Source organism: Achroia grisella, unplaced genomic scaffold (genome assembly GCF_030625045.1).
Source record: "Achroia grisella isolate CSIRO2021 unplaced genomic scaffold, CSIRO_AGI_Agris_v1 utg2506, whole genome shotgun sequence".
Lineage (NCBI taxonomy): Eukaryota > Metazoa > Arthropoda > Insecta > Lepidoptera > Pyralidae > Achroia > Achroia grisella.
Genome location: NW_026712741.1, coordinates 198,289 through 218,048, shown reverse-complemented (window position 1 = coordinate 218,048; position 19,760 = coordinate 198,289). Strand labels below are relative to the sequence as shown.

At 35.2% G+C, this 19,760-nt stretch overlaps 1 protein-coding gene across 1 annotated transcript in view; it reads left to right on the top strand.

The window, feature by feature from the left end:
* Positions 1-19,760, top strand: part of LOC131842813 (neuropeptide FF receptor 2-like) — a 151,788-nt gene that overhangs the window by 86,369 nt on the left and 45,659 nt on the right. The window contains exons 2-3 of the mRNA XM_059191379.1: positions 10,141-10,283; positions 11,769-11,995. Coding sequence (XP_059047362.1) covers positions 10,141-10,283; positions 11,769-11,995 — 370 coding nt within the window. The remainder of the gene's footprint in view (positions 1-10,140; positions 10,284-11,768; positions 11,996-19,760) is intronic.

Below are 19,760 nucleotides of genomic sequence, written 5' to 3'. Positions count from 1 at the left end.
TATAAGAGCCGTGCTCTTGTCGATAAGACTCTAGCCATTTTCCACGATCTTTCATCAATCTCTTTAGTTGTTGATACGACACCACTCCAACTTTCTCATCATATAATAGAAAATAATTTATTGCAATAAACTCAATTTAAACTCTTTTGAATAATCATAACAATTTTTTAATCTACCGCTCATTCGGAAAGCTGTCTCATCATGAGAAGAACGAGCAAGAAATTTGTATGTTGCTCTTTTAAATAAATCTTGTAAGTTTACATTTACAAGTCGAAACGTGTGAATACAAATTACCAACCAGCACTAATTTTTTTTTTGGTCAAATATAAATATACAATAAGGTTAAATCAGTCGTAGTGATAAGAGCAGACCAGTCCCTACAAGCAGCAATCGTTCACGAGCATGACGGATGAGCCAGTATTTTATGGAGCCCAATGACATGGCCCACCACTACTAGCTGACCCTCGCAACTTCGCCTGTACTTCATTTCCCCACTGTTTGCAATATTTTTCATTGCAGCTCCGCTCCTATTGGTCGTAGCGTAATGTTATATACTTTAAAGCCTTCTTCGTTTAATGGACTATCTAACACAGATAGTTTTGGATAGTCCATTAATCGAAATTTTTCAATTCGAACCACTAGTTCCTGAGATTAGCGCGTTCAAACAAATAAACTCTTCAGCATTATAATATTAGTATATAGCTACTTGTCCCGCTTCGCACGGATGTACAATGTACATGTATTATATACATAAACCTTCCTCTTGAATCACTCTATCTGCTACAAAATCCGTTGCGTAGTTTTAAAGATTTAAACATATATAGAGACAGACAGCCACAGCGACTTTGTTTTATATTATGTAATAATAATGATGATGTAATATAAGATCTTATTTGAGAAATCATCCTACACAAGATCCTAAAATCATAGGCTTTGTTGGAACAGTGCCGAGCAGCGAGCTGGATAGTTTCCTAAATTGCCGCGTATGTAGAGAAATAAGGGTTGATTTTACATATAAATAGTTAACTTACCTTCTCTATTACACCCACTACAAGGGCTCCTTTATTGACCCTGAGTTTACTATTATATGACTACATACATGCCATTTTAGAGTCAAGTTTCTTGTTATTTCTTCTCAGCTAAAACATTACGAACTGATGGTAGATTTTATTTATCGTGTCTTATTAACTAGCTTATTTCCACGATTTTGTCGGAGTGGAATTTATCTTTGTTTTTATTTAAAACTAGCTGTTACAGCGACTTCGTCCGCATGGAAATTAAGTTTATTTTTCTAAAATAGAAAACAATCTTTCTAAAATAAAAGTAGCCTAAGTTACTCCTTATTACATCAGCTACCTGCCAAAAAATGTCCCGTCAAAATCGGTCTACCCATTTCAGAGATTAGCTGGAGCAAAAATACAGATAGTCGAAAATGGTAAAAAACGTTATTTTGCTGTATGTACCGTATTTATATTCATATGCATTTAGTTTTTTGGCTTTCAAAATACAACCCTAAGTTTCCACCCTTCCACCATCGACTCCTATTTTGTAATAGCTATTTTAATTTATATAGCAAAACAACGTTTGCGGAGTCTGCTAGAATATAGAATTTAAATAGGTGTAAAGCCAGGCACGGGCTGGCGGCTACACATAGTGCTGTTCGATAACTCTTGAACATTAAACACATTTAACTTTTATAATTCACTATATTTCACTGCAGATTAAACCCTACAGCATCCAGTATCGACGAAGAGATTAGGGACCTTAAATTTCTAGATGCTTTTAGGAAAATTGAAATCCATTGTTGTGTAACCGGGACTGATCACCCTACTCAATCAACTATTTAATACTTTGAGAAAAACTGTAGATTAAGTAGGTGTTTACTTCAATACTTAAAGAACACTCAAATTCAAATTCAAATTCAAAAATCATTTATTCATGTAGGACATGTTAGCTGCTTATGAACGTCAAGTTTTTACATTATAATTTTTTTCCCTACCGTCCAGTTCCGTATATAGATCCAATTGTGAAGAAGTGGCAAGAAATTCAATTGAATTACTTTTTTTTTATATCCAGTATATTTACAATGCATAGGTATTTATATAGGTGTCTATATCTAACATTAAATGAAAATCCCGAACATGAAAACTATTAACATGCACGCTCGTCATTCAAGTAATCGTTTAGTGAGTAATAGGCCTTGTTCAGTAAATATGATTTAACAGATGTTTTGAATTTATTTAAGGGTAATTCCAATATATCCTTTGGTATCTTATTGTAAATTTTTATACCTATTCCCATAAAAGACCTATTGACTTTTTCTAAACGATACTTGGGGACAGCAAGTTTGTCTTTAAATCTAGTATTAATATTATGAATATTGCTGTTTTTTGGAAATAAGTCAAGATTTTTATGAACATATGGGATATTTGAATATATAAATTGAGAAGCAACGGTGAGAATATTTGCCTCTTTGAATTTCTCTCTTAATGTGTCACGCCTCTTCACGACACTAATTTGTTACTTACATTTCAAATTTAAAACCATAGTGAGTCACGTGATGTTGGTGGCGTCACGATTATGCCGCCACCAATAGTAATAGAGATAAAGAGGCCGGGAACAAGGAGGGAGCGGGCTGCTCTCTCTCTGTTCGAGGCGACCGAGACGACCAGACGTGAATGTACAGCGACGCAATTTATATGGAGTGTAATTTGATAAAGGAATAAAATAAAAGTACTGCTGTATCGACGTATCATTTCTGAGCGCAGTGATAGCTGGCTCATCCGTCATTTAATCTTATTGCTTTTTTATATTTGAACCTAAATAAATAAGTGCTGGTTGGTAACGTGTGAATACAAACGTATTCACACGTTTCGACTTGTAAAATGTGAACTTACAACGATTGTTTAAAAGAGCAACACACAAGTTTCTTGCTTATTCTTCTTGTGATGAGACAGCTTTCCGAATAAGCGATAGATTTAAAAAAAAATTTTTGACTATTGAAAAGTGCTTAAATTAAGTTTATTTGAATAAATTATTTTCTATTCTATTCTATTCTATTCTGAAACGTCCCAATATAGGTATATACTGTTTTAAATTTAACGCGGTCATTATTTATACGTATAATTAGTAAAAATCTTCTCTATTTTCTCCATTGTCGTTTTTATCGATTGTCGTTAATATCGTTTTATAATAATTAGCATCCCTAAAAAAAGGGGATAATTTTGGACAATGGAATTCCTGTCATTTTACGCTCAGATAAAATTTCGATCAAAATGTGGTCAGTATATTTGCATTCTTTTTTGCAATAGATACTTCATTTTCTGTGGAATTATCTTTGTTGTGTCTAAGTTTAAGCAGTAATTGGATTATAAAATACACTCATTAGTATAGAAATATAAATAATCTTTATTCCAATAAACTTATTAGAAGCACTTTTGAATACTCTAATTTTGTGTGCCGTTTAAATTTCAAACCCTCTGGTAGAAAGAAAGAATAGAATAGAATAGAAAATCATTTATTCAAATAAACTTACATTGAAGCACTTTTGAATGATCATCACATTTTTTTATCTACCACTCATTTGGAATCCAGTTTCATCACAAGAAGAATGAGCAAGAAACTTGTGTGTTGGTTTTTTTAATATTGCATCTTCTATAGTAATTAGTTGATGGAGATATTCAATGGATATATAGCAGTAAAATTAATAAATTACGCTGCAAGTTTTATTTTTATTGAGTTTCCGATATTTCGACAGTCTTTCAACCAACATGATCACGGGTAAACTGAGAACAGCGGGTAGATAAATAAGGTTTTTTTATGGGCGGACATATCAATCAGGAAGACGGTTAAAGGCTCTCTAATGCCTGGAATCTAGTGATTGATTTAATTAAACAAAAACAAGAAACGAGATCGGAAAGTGTATTCAATGTACGTGAAAATACTGTGTACAGTTTGCCGAGATGAATGTTGAGCGAGTTCCAGTAGTAGCAACAAATGAAGACGTGTGAAGGTAGACGCATATGTCTGCCCATAAAAAGATTTATTTTCCATCTACCCGCTGCTCTTCATGCCCATTGTTATTACTTTAAAAAAAGAAAGATCTTAATAGAAATAGAAATAGAAATAATCTTCATATTCATATCTTCGTATTCAAATAAACTCATTACAAGCACTTTTGAATAGTCATATTTTGATTCTACCACTCATTCGGAATGCAGATTCATCACAAGAAGAATGAGCAAGAAACTTGTGTGTTGCTCTTTTTAATAGATGTTTTTTATATAAATAATTACAGTGTAACAAGTAAGAGGCATGCGACAATCAACATAGAAATCGCTACGCACTCATTATTAGTGTAATCAGATAATATTGTCAGTGCTATGTATTTAAAATTTTTCTACAAAAACATTATTATCGTTAACGAATTCTTTAATTTTATAGTAAGATTTTTTGCAAAGGAACTGTTTTATTTGACATTTAAATCTTTTTTCTGGCATATTTTTAACAGACTCTGGTATTTTATTGTAAAACCTTACGCAATTGCCATAAAACGAATTACTAACTTTAGCCAAACGACATTTAGGTAAAATCAGTTTGTTATTGTTACGTAAGCTTTTATTAGTGCAATCACTAACTCTTTTGAAACTGTCTGGCTGTATTCTTCCTGGCATACATGATATTTTCATAAATATATTGAGAAGCAACGGTGAGGATATTTGATTCCTTAAAGCACTCTCGTAAAGACTCCCTGGAACCCATGCTATAAATGGAGCGAATGGCCCTCTTTTGTAAAATAAATATTGTATTTATATCAGCTGCTTTGCCCCATAACAAAATACCATACGACATAATGCTATGGAAATAGCTAAAGTACACAAGTTTAGCCGTTGCCTTAATAATATAATAAATGCGAAAGTTTCAGTATGGATGGATATTTGTTAGTCTTTGACAACAAGCATATGGCCAAACTAGGCCTATGCACGACAAGTATCTGCAGATTCTGCCAAACTGAAGAGGAAACGCCGCTTCACATCCTATGTGGTTGTAGCCCACTCATGCATAAACGAAATATCTCCTTTGGAAAGTTTACACTCTTTCCCGAGGAGATAAAAACCATCGCTCCTAAGAATATCCTTCAATTCTTATCCCTGACGGGTCTAGGTAGCGAACTTTGAAAAACGGCGAGCACAATAGATCTATGTAGGTCGCAGTGCTACAGGTGCTACAAATATATAATAACCCAAACAACCCAATAAAAAAAAATAGTCTTTCACGCAAAAACTATTGAACGGATTTTAATTAAACTTTACAATAACATAGCTTATAATCAGAATAACACAGGCTATATATGTATTTCATGCGAGTGAAACCGCGAGAACAACTAGTATTGTATAAATAAGAGTTACATTAATTCAATTTGATAGATCAAACATTCTATATACAATAACATGTGACGATGAATCGTGTGAACATAGCGCCATCTAATCCCAAGCTAAGCTTATTTGAGTATTAGCCCATTGTCAGATTTCTATTATATACTGTTACTTTAATATTTTTTTCGTAAATACATACATAATATAACATAGTAGACACAGAGACAAATACAATAAATTTATACTCATGAATGCAAATCTTACATATAAATTTCTCGTGTCACAATGTTCGTTACCATACTCCTCCCAGACTGCTCGATCGATTTTTATGAAATTTTATATGCATATTCAGTAGGTCTGAGAATCGGCTATTATATATTACATTATATTAGACAGCCTGTTGGTGGTTTAGCACACCGCTTTACGACCGATGGTCGCGGGTTCGATTCCTCGCACGGCACAAACATATGTATTCATGAGTATGATTGTTTTTATCGGTCTGGGTGTTTTCTACGTATAATATGTATGTATTTACAAAAAAAAATATCTACGTATATGTATCAGTTATCTAGTACCCATAACACAAGCTCTAGCTAGCTTAACTTGGGTCTAGATGGCGCTGTGTGAATTGTCCTGAGATTATTATTATTATTATTATTATTATCTATACAAGAACATATCGAAGGTAGTACTAGCAGGCTTATACCAGATTTGGCTGAGCATGACACTCAGATCGGTGAAGGTGAGAGTGGCCCCTATAAAGTAAGATGGACTTTAATCTCCGCAATTAGGCTTTCCGCCCCTCCGATCGATCCCCCGTCCAATACATACGGGGATCGAAATTACGACGGCCTGAGCCGAGGTTCGAACCCCTAGTGATGCCCTCAGACTAAAGTCGTATCCGTCAGGCAGGAGTGGGCTTTAGCCGCTCCATAAGTCCTTCCGCGGGTTTGGAGTGCCATCTGCACTCGCCCCCTAACGTCCGGTGAAGCTGTAAAGGCCAGCTACGGCCAACAGCATTAGAGTATTCCGAAAAAAAAAATTTGGCTTTCATCTGGACCGTAGTAGCTGCGTGTAGAGCCAGCCAAGCTTCTACCAAAAGCGCAGAAGTCTCCTAGTGTCTTCACAGGCTTGAGCGACCTCACCGTTCCGAGGATTTGTCTTCGTTGTGTGGCCACTGCAAGCACTCCAGGATTACGTGAGCAGCCGTTCGGCTTCAAAGCAGCCCCGACAAAAGGGTCAGTCAGTAGCGCCTATTGTGTACAGATGTTTATTTAAGGGACACTGGCCCGATATTGTGCCTATCATTATTTTGGGGTTATGCCAATCGATGATTTGTTTTAGGAATTGCCACTTTTGAGTGGCTTCTAATATCCAAGGATCTCATGTCCCAGGAACTGGTATGGTCAGGAGTTTCCCTCTCTACCACACGATAGACCGCGCACCCGGGTCCTTAAAATTTTAAAAGTTTACTTTTATATTCGTCGGAGGTATATAATAGTTAGCTAAGATAGACACACGTCCTTTGGTAAGGTAAATCTATTATATATGTTCAAGTAAAAATACATATTATAATCGCTTTGAAACATACGCTTATCTATACATCTATGCATATAAAGAAAATTGGAGTGTCTATTTATAATATTGAAATAAGCATTTTTTACTACATGCATATGAATATAAATAAGGTGCATACACTAAAATAACATTTTTTAAATTTTTGTCCGTCTGTCGATCTGTTTGTTTCGGCTAATCTGAAATGGCTGGACCGATTTTGACAGGACTTTTATTGGCAGGTAGCTGATGTAATAAGGAGTAACTTAGGCTACCTTTATTTTAGAAATATAAAGTTAAATTCCACGCGGACGAAGTCGCGTGTACAGCTAGTGACATATAAAATACTATAAATTATATTTTAAAAAACTTTATTTAGTAATCATCATGAAGAATGAAATAATCAAAATTTTATATAGTACACCTTGTTCATTACAATTTTACTTGGAGTATTTTCCTTGCATTTTTATTACTCCGTAAGTTCCTTCTACTGGATAACATTATGACAATGCAATAGACCCTTAAGAAGTATTAGGTACAAAAAAAAGGGAAACTTATTATTATTACTTTATTATTGTGAAAGGGAATGACTTACGTATAACTTCACCCTTCCCAAAGAAGGGTAGAAAGTAATTTCTTAAAGTCGATGATGCGAAAATACCGTTTGTGGCGAATTGGGGAAGTAGAGTTATAATTAATCACGACGTTGCTTTCTAATTTCATTATGTTGGCACGCTTGTTAATGGCATGTAATGTCAGATCTAATTTGATTCACAATGTTACACTTCGTGCACGAAAAATTATAGTGAGGTTTACAAAATTTATAGCCGTCATACTCGTGAACGGGCGTTGCTTGTTCTACGGGACTGGTCTGTTCCGGTCACGGTCAGCGATTAGATTAATTTCTTTTGACAGAAATGCAGTAGCACATGCTTGTAGTTACTCTATTCTCCCAAATTTGAATTTATAAATGATTCAGGAATGTTGTAAACGTGTACAAGTTTATTTGCTGGACTGAAGTTTTGGTTTTTGGGGACTTTGGGCTGGACCGATTTTGACGGGATTTTTTTTGGCAGGTAGCTGATGTGATTAGGAGTAACTTTGGCTACTTTTATTTTAGATTTATATTTTTTATTTTAAACAAAAAAAGTATAAAAATAAATTTCACTCGGACGAAGTCGCGAGAGCAGATAGTTCAAAATAAAAGTCTAAAATTCTATATTTTGGGTAACATAGTTTTTACATTATTAATCTTGTCGTAGAAATCTAATAAGTATGCCAGTATCAGAATGGTTCACTCTTCCTTACATTACTTATACAAGTGATTCAAATTCAAATAAAGAAATCATATATTCATGTAGAAAGAAATCATATATTTGACGACCTCGGTGGTCTAGCGGTTTAGCACACCGCTATACGACCGATGGTCGCGGGTTCGATTCCTCGCACGGCACAAACATTTGTATTCATGAGTATGATTGTTTGTATCGATTTGGGTGTTTTCTATGTATAATATGTACGTATTTACAAAAAAAATATCTATGTATATATGTATCAGTTATCTAGTATCCATAACACAAGCTTTAGCTAGCTTAACTTAGGTCTAGATGGCGCTGTGTGAATTGTCCTGAGATTATTATTATGTAGGACATTTTGGCCGCTTATGAACTTAAATTTTTTCCTTACCGTCCAGTTCAGTATATAGATCAAATTGAGAAGAACTGGCAAGAAACTCAAGAGAATTGTATAAATGTAATAGCGTATTAAACAGTTAAAAGCACTCATCAACATCAATACAAGGCTTGCTACTTCAAACATACTGTAAAGAATAGTGACGTCAAACTTTACCTTACATTAATTAAAGTTGTAAAGCACAGCGAGGGCTTTTAAAGCTCACCAAGAAAACTATATAACTAGTTAGTGCTATAAAAACCTTTTCAACACATAAGTACGTCTTATAATGTGCGTCCTTGGAATAATTGTAAACGAAATAACAAGAACTGATGGTTCAGTGGATTATGGAGTCGAGATATTTATTTAATTCAGTCTACTAATGAATTATATTCTAACATACATATGAATAATATAATTGTTAATTATTATATTATTAATATAATGAAATAATATGACGATCTCGGTGGACTAGCGGTCTAGCACACCGTTTTACAACCGATGGTCGCGGGTTCGATTCCTCACACGGTACAAACATTTGTATTAATGAGTATGATTGTTTGTATCGGTCTGGGTGTCTTCTATGTATAATATGTATGTATTTAGAAAAAAAATATCTATGTATATGTATCAGTTATCTAGTACCCATAACACAAGTGTTAGCTAGCTTAACTTGGGTCTAGATGGCTCTGTGTTTCTTGTTCTGAAATTATTCATAGTATTATATATGTATATATTATTTTCTATTTAATTAACTTTTTATTATATAGCCTAATCCATCGTATATTGAATGCATCTATATAATTTGTGACAGTCTAGGTAGTCTAGCGGTTTTGCACACCGCCTTACTTCCGATGGTCGCGGGTTCAATTCCTCGCACGGCACAAACATTTGTATTCATGAGTATGATTGTTTGTATCGGTCTGGGTGCTTTCCATGTATAATATATATGTATTTACAAAAAACAAAATCTATGTATATGTATCAGTTATTTAGTACCCATAACACAATCTTCAGCTAGCTTAACTTGGGTCTAGATGACGCTGTGTGAATTCTCCTGAGATTGTACATTATTAATACAAAATGAAATATAAATTGTCTGTGTGATCACGGCATTGATGATGGTAATCTGCCACGGTAGCGCTGATAGAACACCTTTCTGCCAGTAGTCCTCCTTCATGAAGGTGGGCAGCATGTTGATGGGAACTCAGGTCACAAACGCCTTGAAACTCGCGTTATTACTCGATTCCAGCTGCGTTACCCTCAGAGTCAGGTTACCATCTAGACCCAATTTAAGCTGGCTAAAGCTTGTGTTATGGGTACTAGATAACTGATACAAATACATAAATTTTTTTTTTCGTAAATGCATACATATTATATATAGAAAACACCCAGACCGATACAAACAATCATACTCATAAATACAAATGTTTGTGTCGTGTGAGGAATCGAACCCACGACCATCGGACGTAAAGCGGTGTGTTAAACCACTAGACCACCGAGGTCGTCAAGATATATAAATGAAATACCTTTGTTCCAGCGTCACAAACATGTTTCTGGTGAACTTGTCAGCTGCAGATCTTCTCGTCACCGGCGTGTGCATGCCCATTCAGCTGAGCAAAGCCATCACACTGGTCTGGTTCTATGGAGAGACTGTGTGCAAGATTGTCAATTACATACAAGGTATTTACTAGTTTTTTTAAAGTAATTATTTAAGAAAAGATATAAGGAAAGAAGGGGAGAGGAAAACCAAGGAACAGCTACATAAAATAAATTAAAGACAGAATTGGAGTCGTGTCGTATCAAGGCTTAAAGATAGATAGATAATAGATAGATAATAATCTTTATTTGTGTTCCGATAAGATAAACAAAGAGAGTACAAACAAAATTCAAATAACACATAATAATAGTAAATAATTATAAAAAAAACAACACGTAACACTTTAACTTCCACATAAAATAAACATAGTACGCAAGTACTAAGAAAGATAGTCATACCCATTATCTGTTCGTTTGTATCTCTTAAGTTACTTAACAAACTTGCAGTTTTCAGAAATAGATAAAAAGATTCAAGAGGAAGGTTTATATGTATAATACATACGTGTTATAGTACAGAACAAGCCGAGAAATTCAAAGATTTGTGACACATCCGTACGAAGCCGGGACGCATAGCTAGTATACAATATTTCAAATAAAATATTTATTAGCAACGAAGTATTTTAAGTGGTCCAGAGAGGAAATAATCCAAAGTATTTTAAGATTTCGAAGAACAACGATAAAATAAATATCGCGAGTAAATAAGGCTGTCCAGTGAATTAAATTTCTTTATTAAATATCTCATCTATATCTATAGATACAATAATTTATAGACATAAATACTGTAACTACCATATATAAATCTAAATAAGTAGTTATGACGAGGTCGAGTGGAATGAGTAGTCATGCTCACTAAAATGTCCAGACATGTGGCGGCGAAGCGGCGTGGTGGGTCATTGGGCTCCCAATATGGTCGAGATCAGTGATGGCTGGCTCATCTGTCATACTCGTGAACAAGTGCTGCCTGTAGGGACTGGTCTGCTCTTTCAATTTCAATTCATCCCCCGTTCAATTCAAACGGGGATCGAAATTACGACGGCCTGAGCCGAGGTTCGAATCCCTAGTGGTGCCCTCAGACTAAAGTCGTATCCGTCAGGCAGGAGTTGGCCTTCAGCTGCTCCATAAGTCCTTCCGCGGGTTTGGAGTGCCATCTGCACTCGCCCCATAACGTCCGGTGAAGCTGTAAAGGCCAGCTACGGCCAACAGCATTAGAGTAGTCCGAAAAAAAAAAAAAGCCGCGGCATTCGGTCTTTGAGCACAGGATGTGCTGGTTGTATTTTAATTGCTAAAATGAATTGTGTTAGAGACATAGTTAAATTAATGTTATATAGTTGTTATTTTATTATAATACATACTTTTACTAGTACATAGAGTTGATATATCTACCATTAGTACATGTCAAAGAATTTATACTGCATCTTCTGTGACACGGTAGTGTTGTAGGCAATGAGCATTGCTTATCCTAAAATACAGGTTTTTTTCCGATTTAGGGAGCAGCTTTCACTTTATATCGTAAGGATCAATGTAACACTGAATTGTACAATAAATAAATATGTTTTCTATCTGTCCCAGGTGTAGCAGTAGCAGCTAGCGTGTTCACTCTCACAGCGATGTCAGTAGACCGCTGGTTGTCCATATCTCCAGAACCCAGACTACGGCCCCCCGGCAGGAGGCAGGCACTGCTCCTCCTGGCGCTGCTGTGGTGCGCCGCACTCCTCATCTTCATACCACTAGTCATGGTGGCATCAGTTAGAAAAGAAACTGTACCAATTATATCTAAGGCTTATAAGAATATATCGGTAAGTACAAAAAATAATAATAACATAATTCTAAATTAGAAATGTTGCTTATATTATAAATGCGAAAGTTTGTAAGGATGGAGAGATGAATTTATGTTTGTTACTCTTTCATGCAAGAAGAACTGAATGGATTTTGATAAAACTTTATAGTAATATAGGTATAAGCTATATTACTATAAAGTTTATTTTATCAGAATAATACACTGTATTATAATACTATAATAATAATAATAATCATCTCAGGACAATTCACACAGCGCCATCTAGACCCAAGTTAAGCTAACTAAAGCTTGTGTTATGGGTCCTAGACAACTGATACAAATACATAGATATATTTTCGTTTTTCATAAATACATACATATTATACATAGAAAACACCCAGACCGATACAAACAATCATACTCATGAATACAAATGTTTGTGCCGTGCGAGGAATCGAACCCATGACCATCGGACGTATAGCGCTGTGCTGGACCGCTAGACCACCGAGGTCGTCAAAAGGGATTGAATCAGTCCTTTCTTTCTAACACTAGCTAGACCATAGAGACTGTCGCAATACTTAAACGTGGACAAAATTTTAATCACGCCTTGTATAAATAAAATAACAAACCTCCAGATTCATCATACAATTCCTTGGGATATTTTTCTGACTGAAAACGTAAAAAATAAGATTAACTCTAATTTATTCCTTAACTTCAACTTGAACTCTGACCTTTTTGAGCAATGCTATAGTGGCTATAAACCAACTGTTGAGGGCTGAGTAAATAACAATTGGTATTACATTTACACTAATGTCAATTGCCTTAGTGGTCTTCAGTTTAGCATACTTCCTATGGTTACAAGTTCGATTCCTCGCACGGTACAAGTTTTTCTATTTATGAGTATGACAATGTTATCTGATTGAACAGAGATTAAGTGCGTAGCGGTTTCTATGTTCATTGTCGCATGCCTAATCCTTGTTGTTAATTAAATATAAGTAAATCAATATTTATTTAAAAGAGCAACACACAAGTCTCTTGCTTATTCTTGTGATGAATCTGCATTCCGAATAAGCGGTAGAATAAAAAAACTTGACTATTCAAAAGTGCTTATATTAAGTTTGTTTGAATAAAGATTATTTCTATTTCTATTTCTATTTCTATTACAATACTTCTTGATTCAACTTTGGCATTATTTTTCAGTGTATAGCGCGACAATATTTCTTGATTCAACTATTTCTATTTCTATGATTGTTTGTATCGGTCTAAGTGTTTTCTATATATATGAAATCAAATCAAAATTAATTCATTCATGTAGGATATTTTAGCCGCTTATGAGCGTAAAATTTCGTGTATTAAGTTTTTTTACCTATTGTTTCTCATTTGAATCTGTATATTGAACCGGCAAGAGACTCAACTGAATTTCTTTTGATTAAAAATAGTTATATTGTGTACATAGGTACACGTAACATTAAATGACAATCCCTTGATATTTGCCCTAGAAAATCCATTGAAAATCATTTTGTATTTCACATACAATACATGTACGTAAAACGCATAATGTAATTTACAAAAAAAATTAATAATATTATTAATAAACTCTTTTTTTCTTGTTTTTCTTCTATATGTACAATACACATAGAAGAAATAAAAAACAGTAAGTAGAGAAATAATCATAAAAGCCTGTAATAATCATAGATATGATAATATATATAAAAAACATTAAAAGCTTATTGATTATTGATAGATATCAATAATCAATAAGCTTTTAATGTTATTTTTATTAATTTATCCCCTTAGGGGTGGAATTTATCAAAATCCTTTCTTAAGACATAGCTTATCCATGTAAAATTTCAGCCCGATCGATTTAAAGTTGACAAAGTTTCAAACAAACTTTCATCCCCTATTTTATCCACTTGGGGGTAGAATTAATCAAAATCCTTTCTTAGCGGATGCCTACGTCATAACATCTACCTGCATGCCAAATTTCAGCCCGATCCGTCCAGTGGTCTGGGCTGTGCGTTGATAGAACACTATGTCAGTCACCTTTGAGTTATATATATTTAGATACAATTTCAAAATATTACATAACTATTATTAAGTTCTTCTACTTCACTATAGGTAAATTATTACAAACAACATGGATATATCTTTGACGACCTCGGTGGTATAGCGGTCTAGCACACCGCTTTACATCCGATGGTCGCGGGCTCGATTCCTCACAAACATTTGTATTCATGAGTATTATTGTTTGTATCGGTCTGGGTGTTTTCTATGTATATGTATGTATTTACGAAAAAAAAATATCTATGTATTTGTATCAGTAATCTAGTACCCATAACACAATCTTCAGCTATCTTAACTTGGGTCTAGATTGCGCTGTGTGAATTGTCCTGAGATTATTATTAAATCTAAGTATTTATATCAGTTGTCTACTACCCATAACACAAGCTCTGCTTACCATGGCACTAGATGGCGTTGTGTGTATTGTTCAGCAATATTATTAACTATACCATAGATAACATAATATTACAGAGGGAAGGGGATTGTTGGTAATGTGGATTGATAACCCCATTGCTAGCAATGTACCATGTCAGGTCGACCTCCACGCGGTTACCCCTGGAAACCATCGTGTTAAATTCCTGGTGAATTTGTCACGATGGGCTAACTGACCTGACCTCATGCTCATCTTACATATCATCCTCCACTGGTGCCCCGCCAGCGTAAACCGTTAGCGCAGGCGGGTGCTCCATTCCATTATCAACCCTCAAAAAAAAAACAAAACATAATATTACATATCTCTACACATATTATAAAGCTGAAGAGTTTGTTTGTTTGAACGCGCTAATCTCAGGAACTACTGGTTCAGATTGAAAAAATATTTTTGTGTTGGATAGTCCATTTGTCCAAGAAGGCTTTAAGCTACATCACATTATTCTATGACCAATAGGAGCGGAGCTGCAATGAAAAATATTGATAAAGGTGAGGAATTGAAACGTAGATGAAGTTGGGCGGGTAAGCTAGTTATTACTAAAATGGCTCTTGACTTTTAGATGCGATGCGTCATGATAAATGGCTGAGGATTCGCATCGTCAGACTCTCCTGTAAGAGGATGTTTTTTCCATATTTATGATGTGTAGAACAAAATAATATATCGTCACCACTATTATCTTAGATGGGGTAGTTTGATATAGAAATAGAAATAGAAATAATCTTTATTCAAATAAACTTAATACACACTTTTGAATAGTCATATTTTTTTATTCTTACCACTCATTCGGAACGCAGATTCATCACACGAAGAATGTGCAAGGAACTTGTGTGTTGCTCTTTTAAATGTTGTTTTAAGTACATTATTTAGGTATTGTCAAATTGTCAAACGTGATAATCAATAACAATATTGACAGTGGACAATATCTAAATAATCTACTTTGGACTTATATATGTATATACATTGGACTTACAACAATGTAAGTCCAATACTTGACATGCTCACATTTCAATTTAATTCAATTTATTTTACCTCGATGTATTTGAATCCAACATGGCAGTAAGTTAATGAGAGCACTTACCTCTCTTACTACGTTTTATTTTTGTTGAGTTCCCAATATTTCGGCAGTGTTTCAACGGTCACGATGATCACGGGTAAACAGAAGAGCAAAAAATGTATGTATGTCATACGTACATACATTTTTTTACACCCAGACCGATACTAATAGGAATACAAATATTTGTACCGTACGAGGAATCGAACCGATCATCGGCAATAAAGCGGCGTGCTAAGGGGATTGTTAGTAATGTGGACTAATGATCCCTTTACTAGCATTGTACCATGTCAGGTTGACCTCCACGCGGTTCCCCCTGGAAACCATCGTGATAAATACCCGGTGAATTTGTCACGTTGGGCTAACTGACCTGACTTCATATTCATCTTATCATCCTTCACTGTTGCCCCGCCAGCGTAAAGTGCAGGCAAATGCACCATTGCATTATCGTCCACTAAAAAAAAAAAATAGCAAGACGAACGAGGAATAGGTGCAAAATAAAAAAAAAATATTTTATAAAATAAATAGACTTTACTATTAACAAAATAAACATATACAAAACATAACGATAGTAGTAAAAGATAAATAAAACAAAATCTACTCAGAATAGAAATTCTGAGTAGATTTTGTTTTATTTTAAGAGAAGATCTAAAAATTTTCGAACAGGGATTTAGTCAAGATTAGTTACCGGTACCTTACCGGTAAATTAGATGTGACAGCGCTGCCCACGCATGCCTCTTCATACACAGTCTATATCTAGTAAAACCGGCGAATATTGCCTGCCTCGGAGGTCTAGCGGTTTAGTACATACCGCATTATTTACTATGGTCGCGAGTTCGATTCCTCACACAGTACAAACTTGTATTCACAACTATGATTGTTTGTATCGGTCTGGGCGTATTCTATGTATACGTGTGTATTTATGAATATATATATATTTGTTCAAAATCTACCCTGTACCATCGTAAGCACAGATTATTATATTAGAGTCCGTTAGTTTGTGTTCCCGCGGTTTCTGTTCCCCTCCCTTACCTACAGTACTGAACTGACCGTACGCCGGCCATAACGCGCGCGCGCCTTTATTGTGAATTAAAATAAATTAGAACTGTATTAAACCTACTGTGAAACTGGAAAGCTAGCGAAGATATCTTCGAGACCCTGAAGCCCAAGAAATCCGCAGAACCATACAGGTACGTGACAGACGTTTCCACACATATTTTTCCCTATATATATACATAGTACTTTCCCTAACATTTTGGTAGCAGAGAGTAAATTCCCTAACAATATTAATATATATATGATATACATATATATATCCCTTATTAAGGGGGTAATATATTCAAACACGCGAGCCTTAGCCAAGCATGGATGAGTTATGTGATGAAGAAAGAAATTTTCTGACTATTCGGCATGTGTTTAGTATGACGGCTTTTTGTAATAGGTCTATTGTAGAGGAGGGGATATGCAACGTGTCTAGGTGTTTGTTCAGACTTTTTGGTATAATTCCTGTGGATGACAAAACTATGGATACTATGTGGATGGTGTGTGCTTTCCATTGTATTTTTAATTATATTGCTAGATCTGTGTACTTTGTTAGTTTTTCATTGACTTTATTTTTTTTTTTCCAAATATTCTCATCTCCCCTCTTAAGGAGAGGAGATAGCAACATACCCCCGGTAGAAGCACAGTCGGCCGGGGTTCAGGGTCCCAGGGAGAGAAACCGGCGTACAATGCGGGCAGAATCTAACATCACCGCTTTTTTTTTTTATACCACTTATGTGGCAAACAAGCATATGGTCCATCTGATGGTAAACGGTTACCGTAGCTTATAGACGCCTGAAACACCAGGGGTGTCACATACGTGCTGCCGACCCTTAAGAAACCTTAATATACCCTTCTTGAAAAACCCCATGGTTTCTGCATCATTCCCGGGAGTGAGCCGCCTTTATTATTATTATTATTATGTTTTGTCTCAACTTTATTGTTTTGTCAACTTTGTTTATTATTGTTTTGTCTCAACTTTCGCCGGTAATCTTGGTATGTATGGGCCTAAGCCAAGTACATAACAATGTTCTATTATAATATTGATGATGTTATATTAATAATAATAGTCAGATCTCGTTGTGAAGGTCTCCCAAAAATACAATCGAAAAATATCGAATCATTGCTTTTATTATGTCATATTGCTCATTCGGTAGATGTATGAGTTCCTTACGTGACTTGTGTTTCTTATTACGCACTTTTGGGCTTTCAATTCGTCGAATATATCAACAAATGTTGGATTTATCCTTAAAAGCAAGTATTCACTTGTCAACAACATTTGTGTCCATTAAATCACTGTTTGCTATTACGTATGCATGTTATTATCTATTCAAGTGACTGTATATAAGCGAATGTATAAAAAAAAAATAATAATAAAAATTAGCCTACTATAAATACACCTCGCAGATAGTACTCGACTCTCCCGGTTACAGGTTGTATTGGGACAGGACTATAATAACAGACAAAACTGTACATCACAATAGACCAGATATGACGCTACATGATAAGAAAAGTAAAATAGTTTACCTTATAGATATTGCAATACCAAATACACATAATCTTCTATCAACACATACAGAAAAAATTACTAAGTATACTGATCTAGCAATAGAACTAAAAATACAATGGCAGGTAGAAACAGTGAAAACTCTCCCAATTATTATCTCGTCCACAGGTGTCATCCCAGCATCCCTACACACTAGCCTCAAGATATTACAACTTCACCCACTTACTTTCATCCTTCTCCAAAAAGCTGTAATATTAAACACTTGTAGAACAGTCCGCAAATTTTTGTCTTCCACTTAAAAATTATCCATCCTCATCATTCATAATTTATGCTGTCATTGTTTGGTGATTTTTACCCGCAATGATCAGTCTATTACCCCATCAAATAATAATAATAATAATAAGTACGAGCCCCAGCCGGTCCTCGAAAGCGACAGCGTCAGGCTCTACTGGGACCGATCCATCATCACGGACAGGACCGTTCTTGCGAACAAACCTGATATCATGGTGATGGATCGGGCACTCTCGAGGGTGTTTTTGGTGGACATCACCATACCGCATGACGAGAAGCTCGTGAAAGCCGAAACTGAGAAAAAGAGAAAATATCTCGATCTGGCTCACGAGGTGGCCGAAATGTGGGGGATGGTGTCCACCGAAATCATTCCAATCGTTATATCGGTGAACGGTTTTATCCCAACCAGTCTGGAGCACCATCTCAGACGGTCGGCATTCCGAGGCGACAGCCAGTCATCGATTTCATTCATTTAATCCATTTCATCCATTAATCCATTACAGCCATTTAATCAATTTCTTCCATTCCACCACTTCACTCACTTCATTCTCTTCATTCTCTTCACTCTCTTCACTCTCTTCACTCTCTTCACTCTCTTCACTCTCTTCACTCTCATCACTCTCTTCACTCTCTTCACGATTCTTTTACGAACGAAGTGAATGAAGTGAATGAATTAATGAAATGAATGAAATGATCGAATATAACGAAATTAAAGAAAATGAACGAAATGAGTGAATGAACTGAAATGAAATTTATTCAGTAGATGTTAAAAAAACTTAAACATTGCAACAATTACAAAAAATATATATATACTTGCATAGTATAAAACAAAGTCACTGTCGCCTTCTGTCCGTCCCTATGTATATTTAAATCTTTAAAACTTCGCAACGGATTGTAATGCAGTCTTCACCAATAGATAGACTGATACAAGAGCAAGGTTTACATTTTTTTTTATAACGCATGGGACAAACATGCATGCGGCTCACCTGATGGTAAGTGATTACTGCCGCCCATGAGCACCCGCAAAACCAGGGGAATTGCAAGTACGTTGTCGGCCTTTTAAAAAGGAATAAGCTCTTTTCTTGAAGGTGTCAATATCGTATCGGTTCGGAAATATGGAAGGTGATTCCACAAAAATTATATTACATGTACAATACACGTATACCCGTGCGAAGCCGGGGCGGATAGGTGTATCATTTAAATACAACAGAATTTAATCCTTTCTGAGATCGATTGGAAACCTAACTTTTTTTTATCCGCTGTAAAATATTTGTGAATATCGAGGGTAACATAATAAATGTAATTTGAGATTGCTGTTATTCAATTTTTAGATCAAATACTTCGAATATTTTATTCGTAGAACTGATTTTATTGAACGCGATTGTTATCTGATATATCATTTT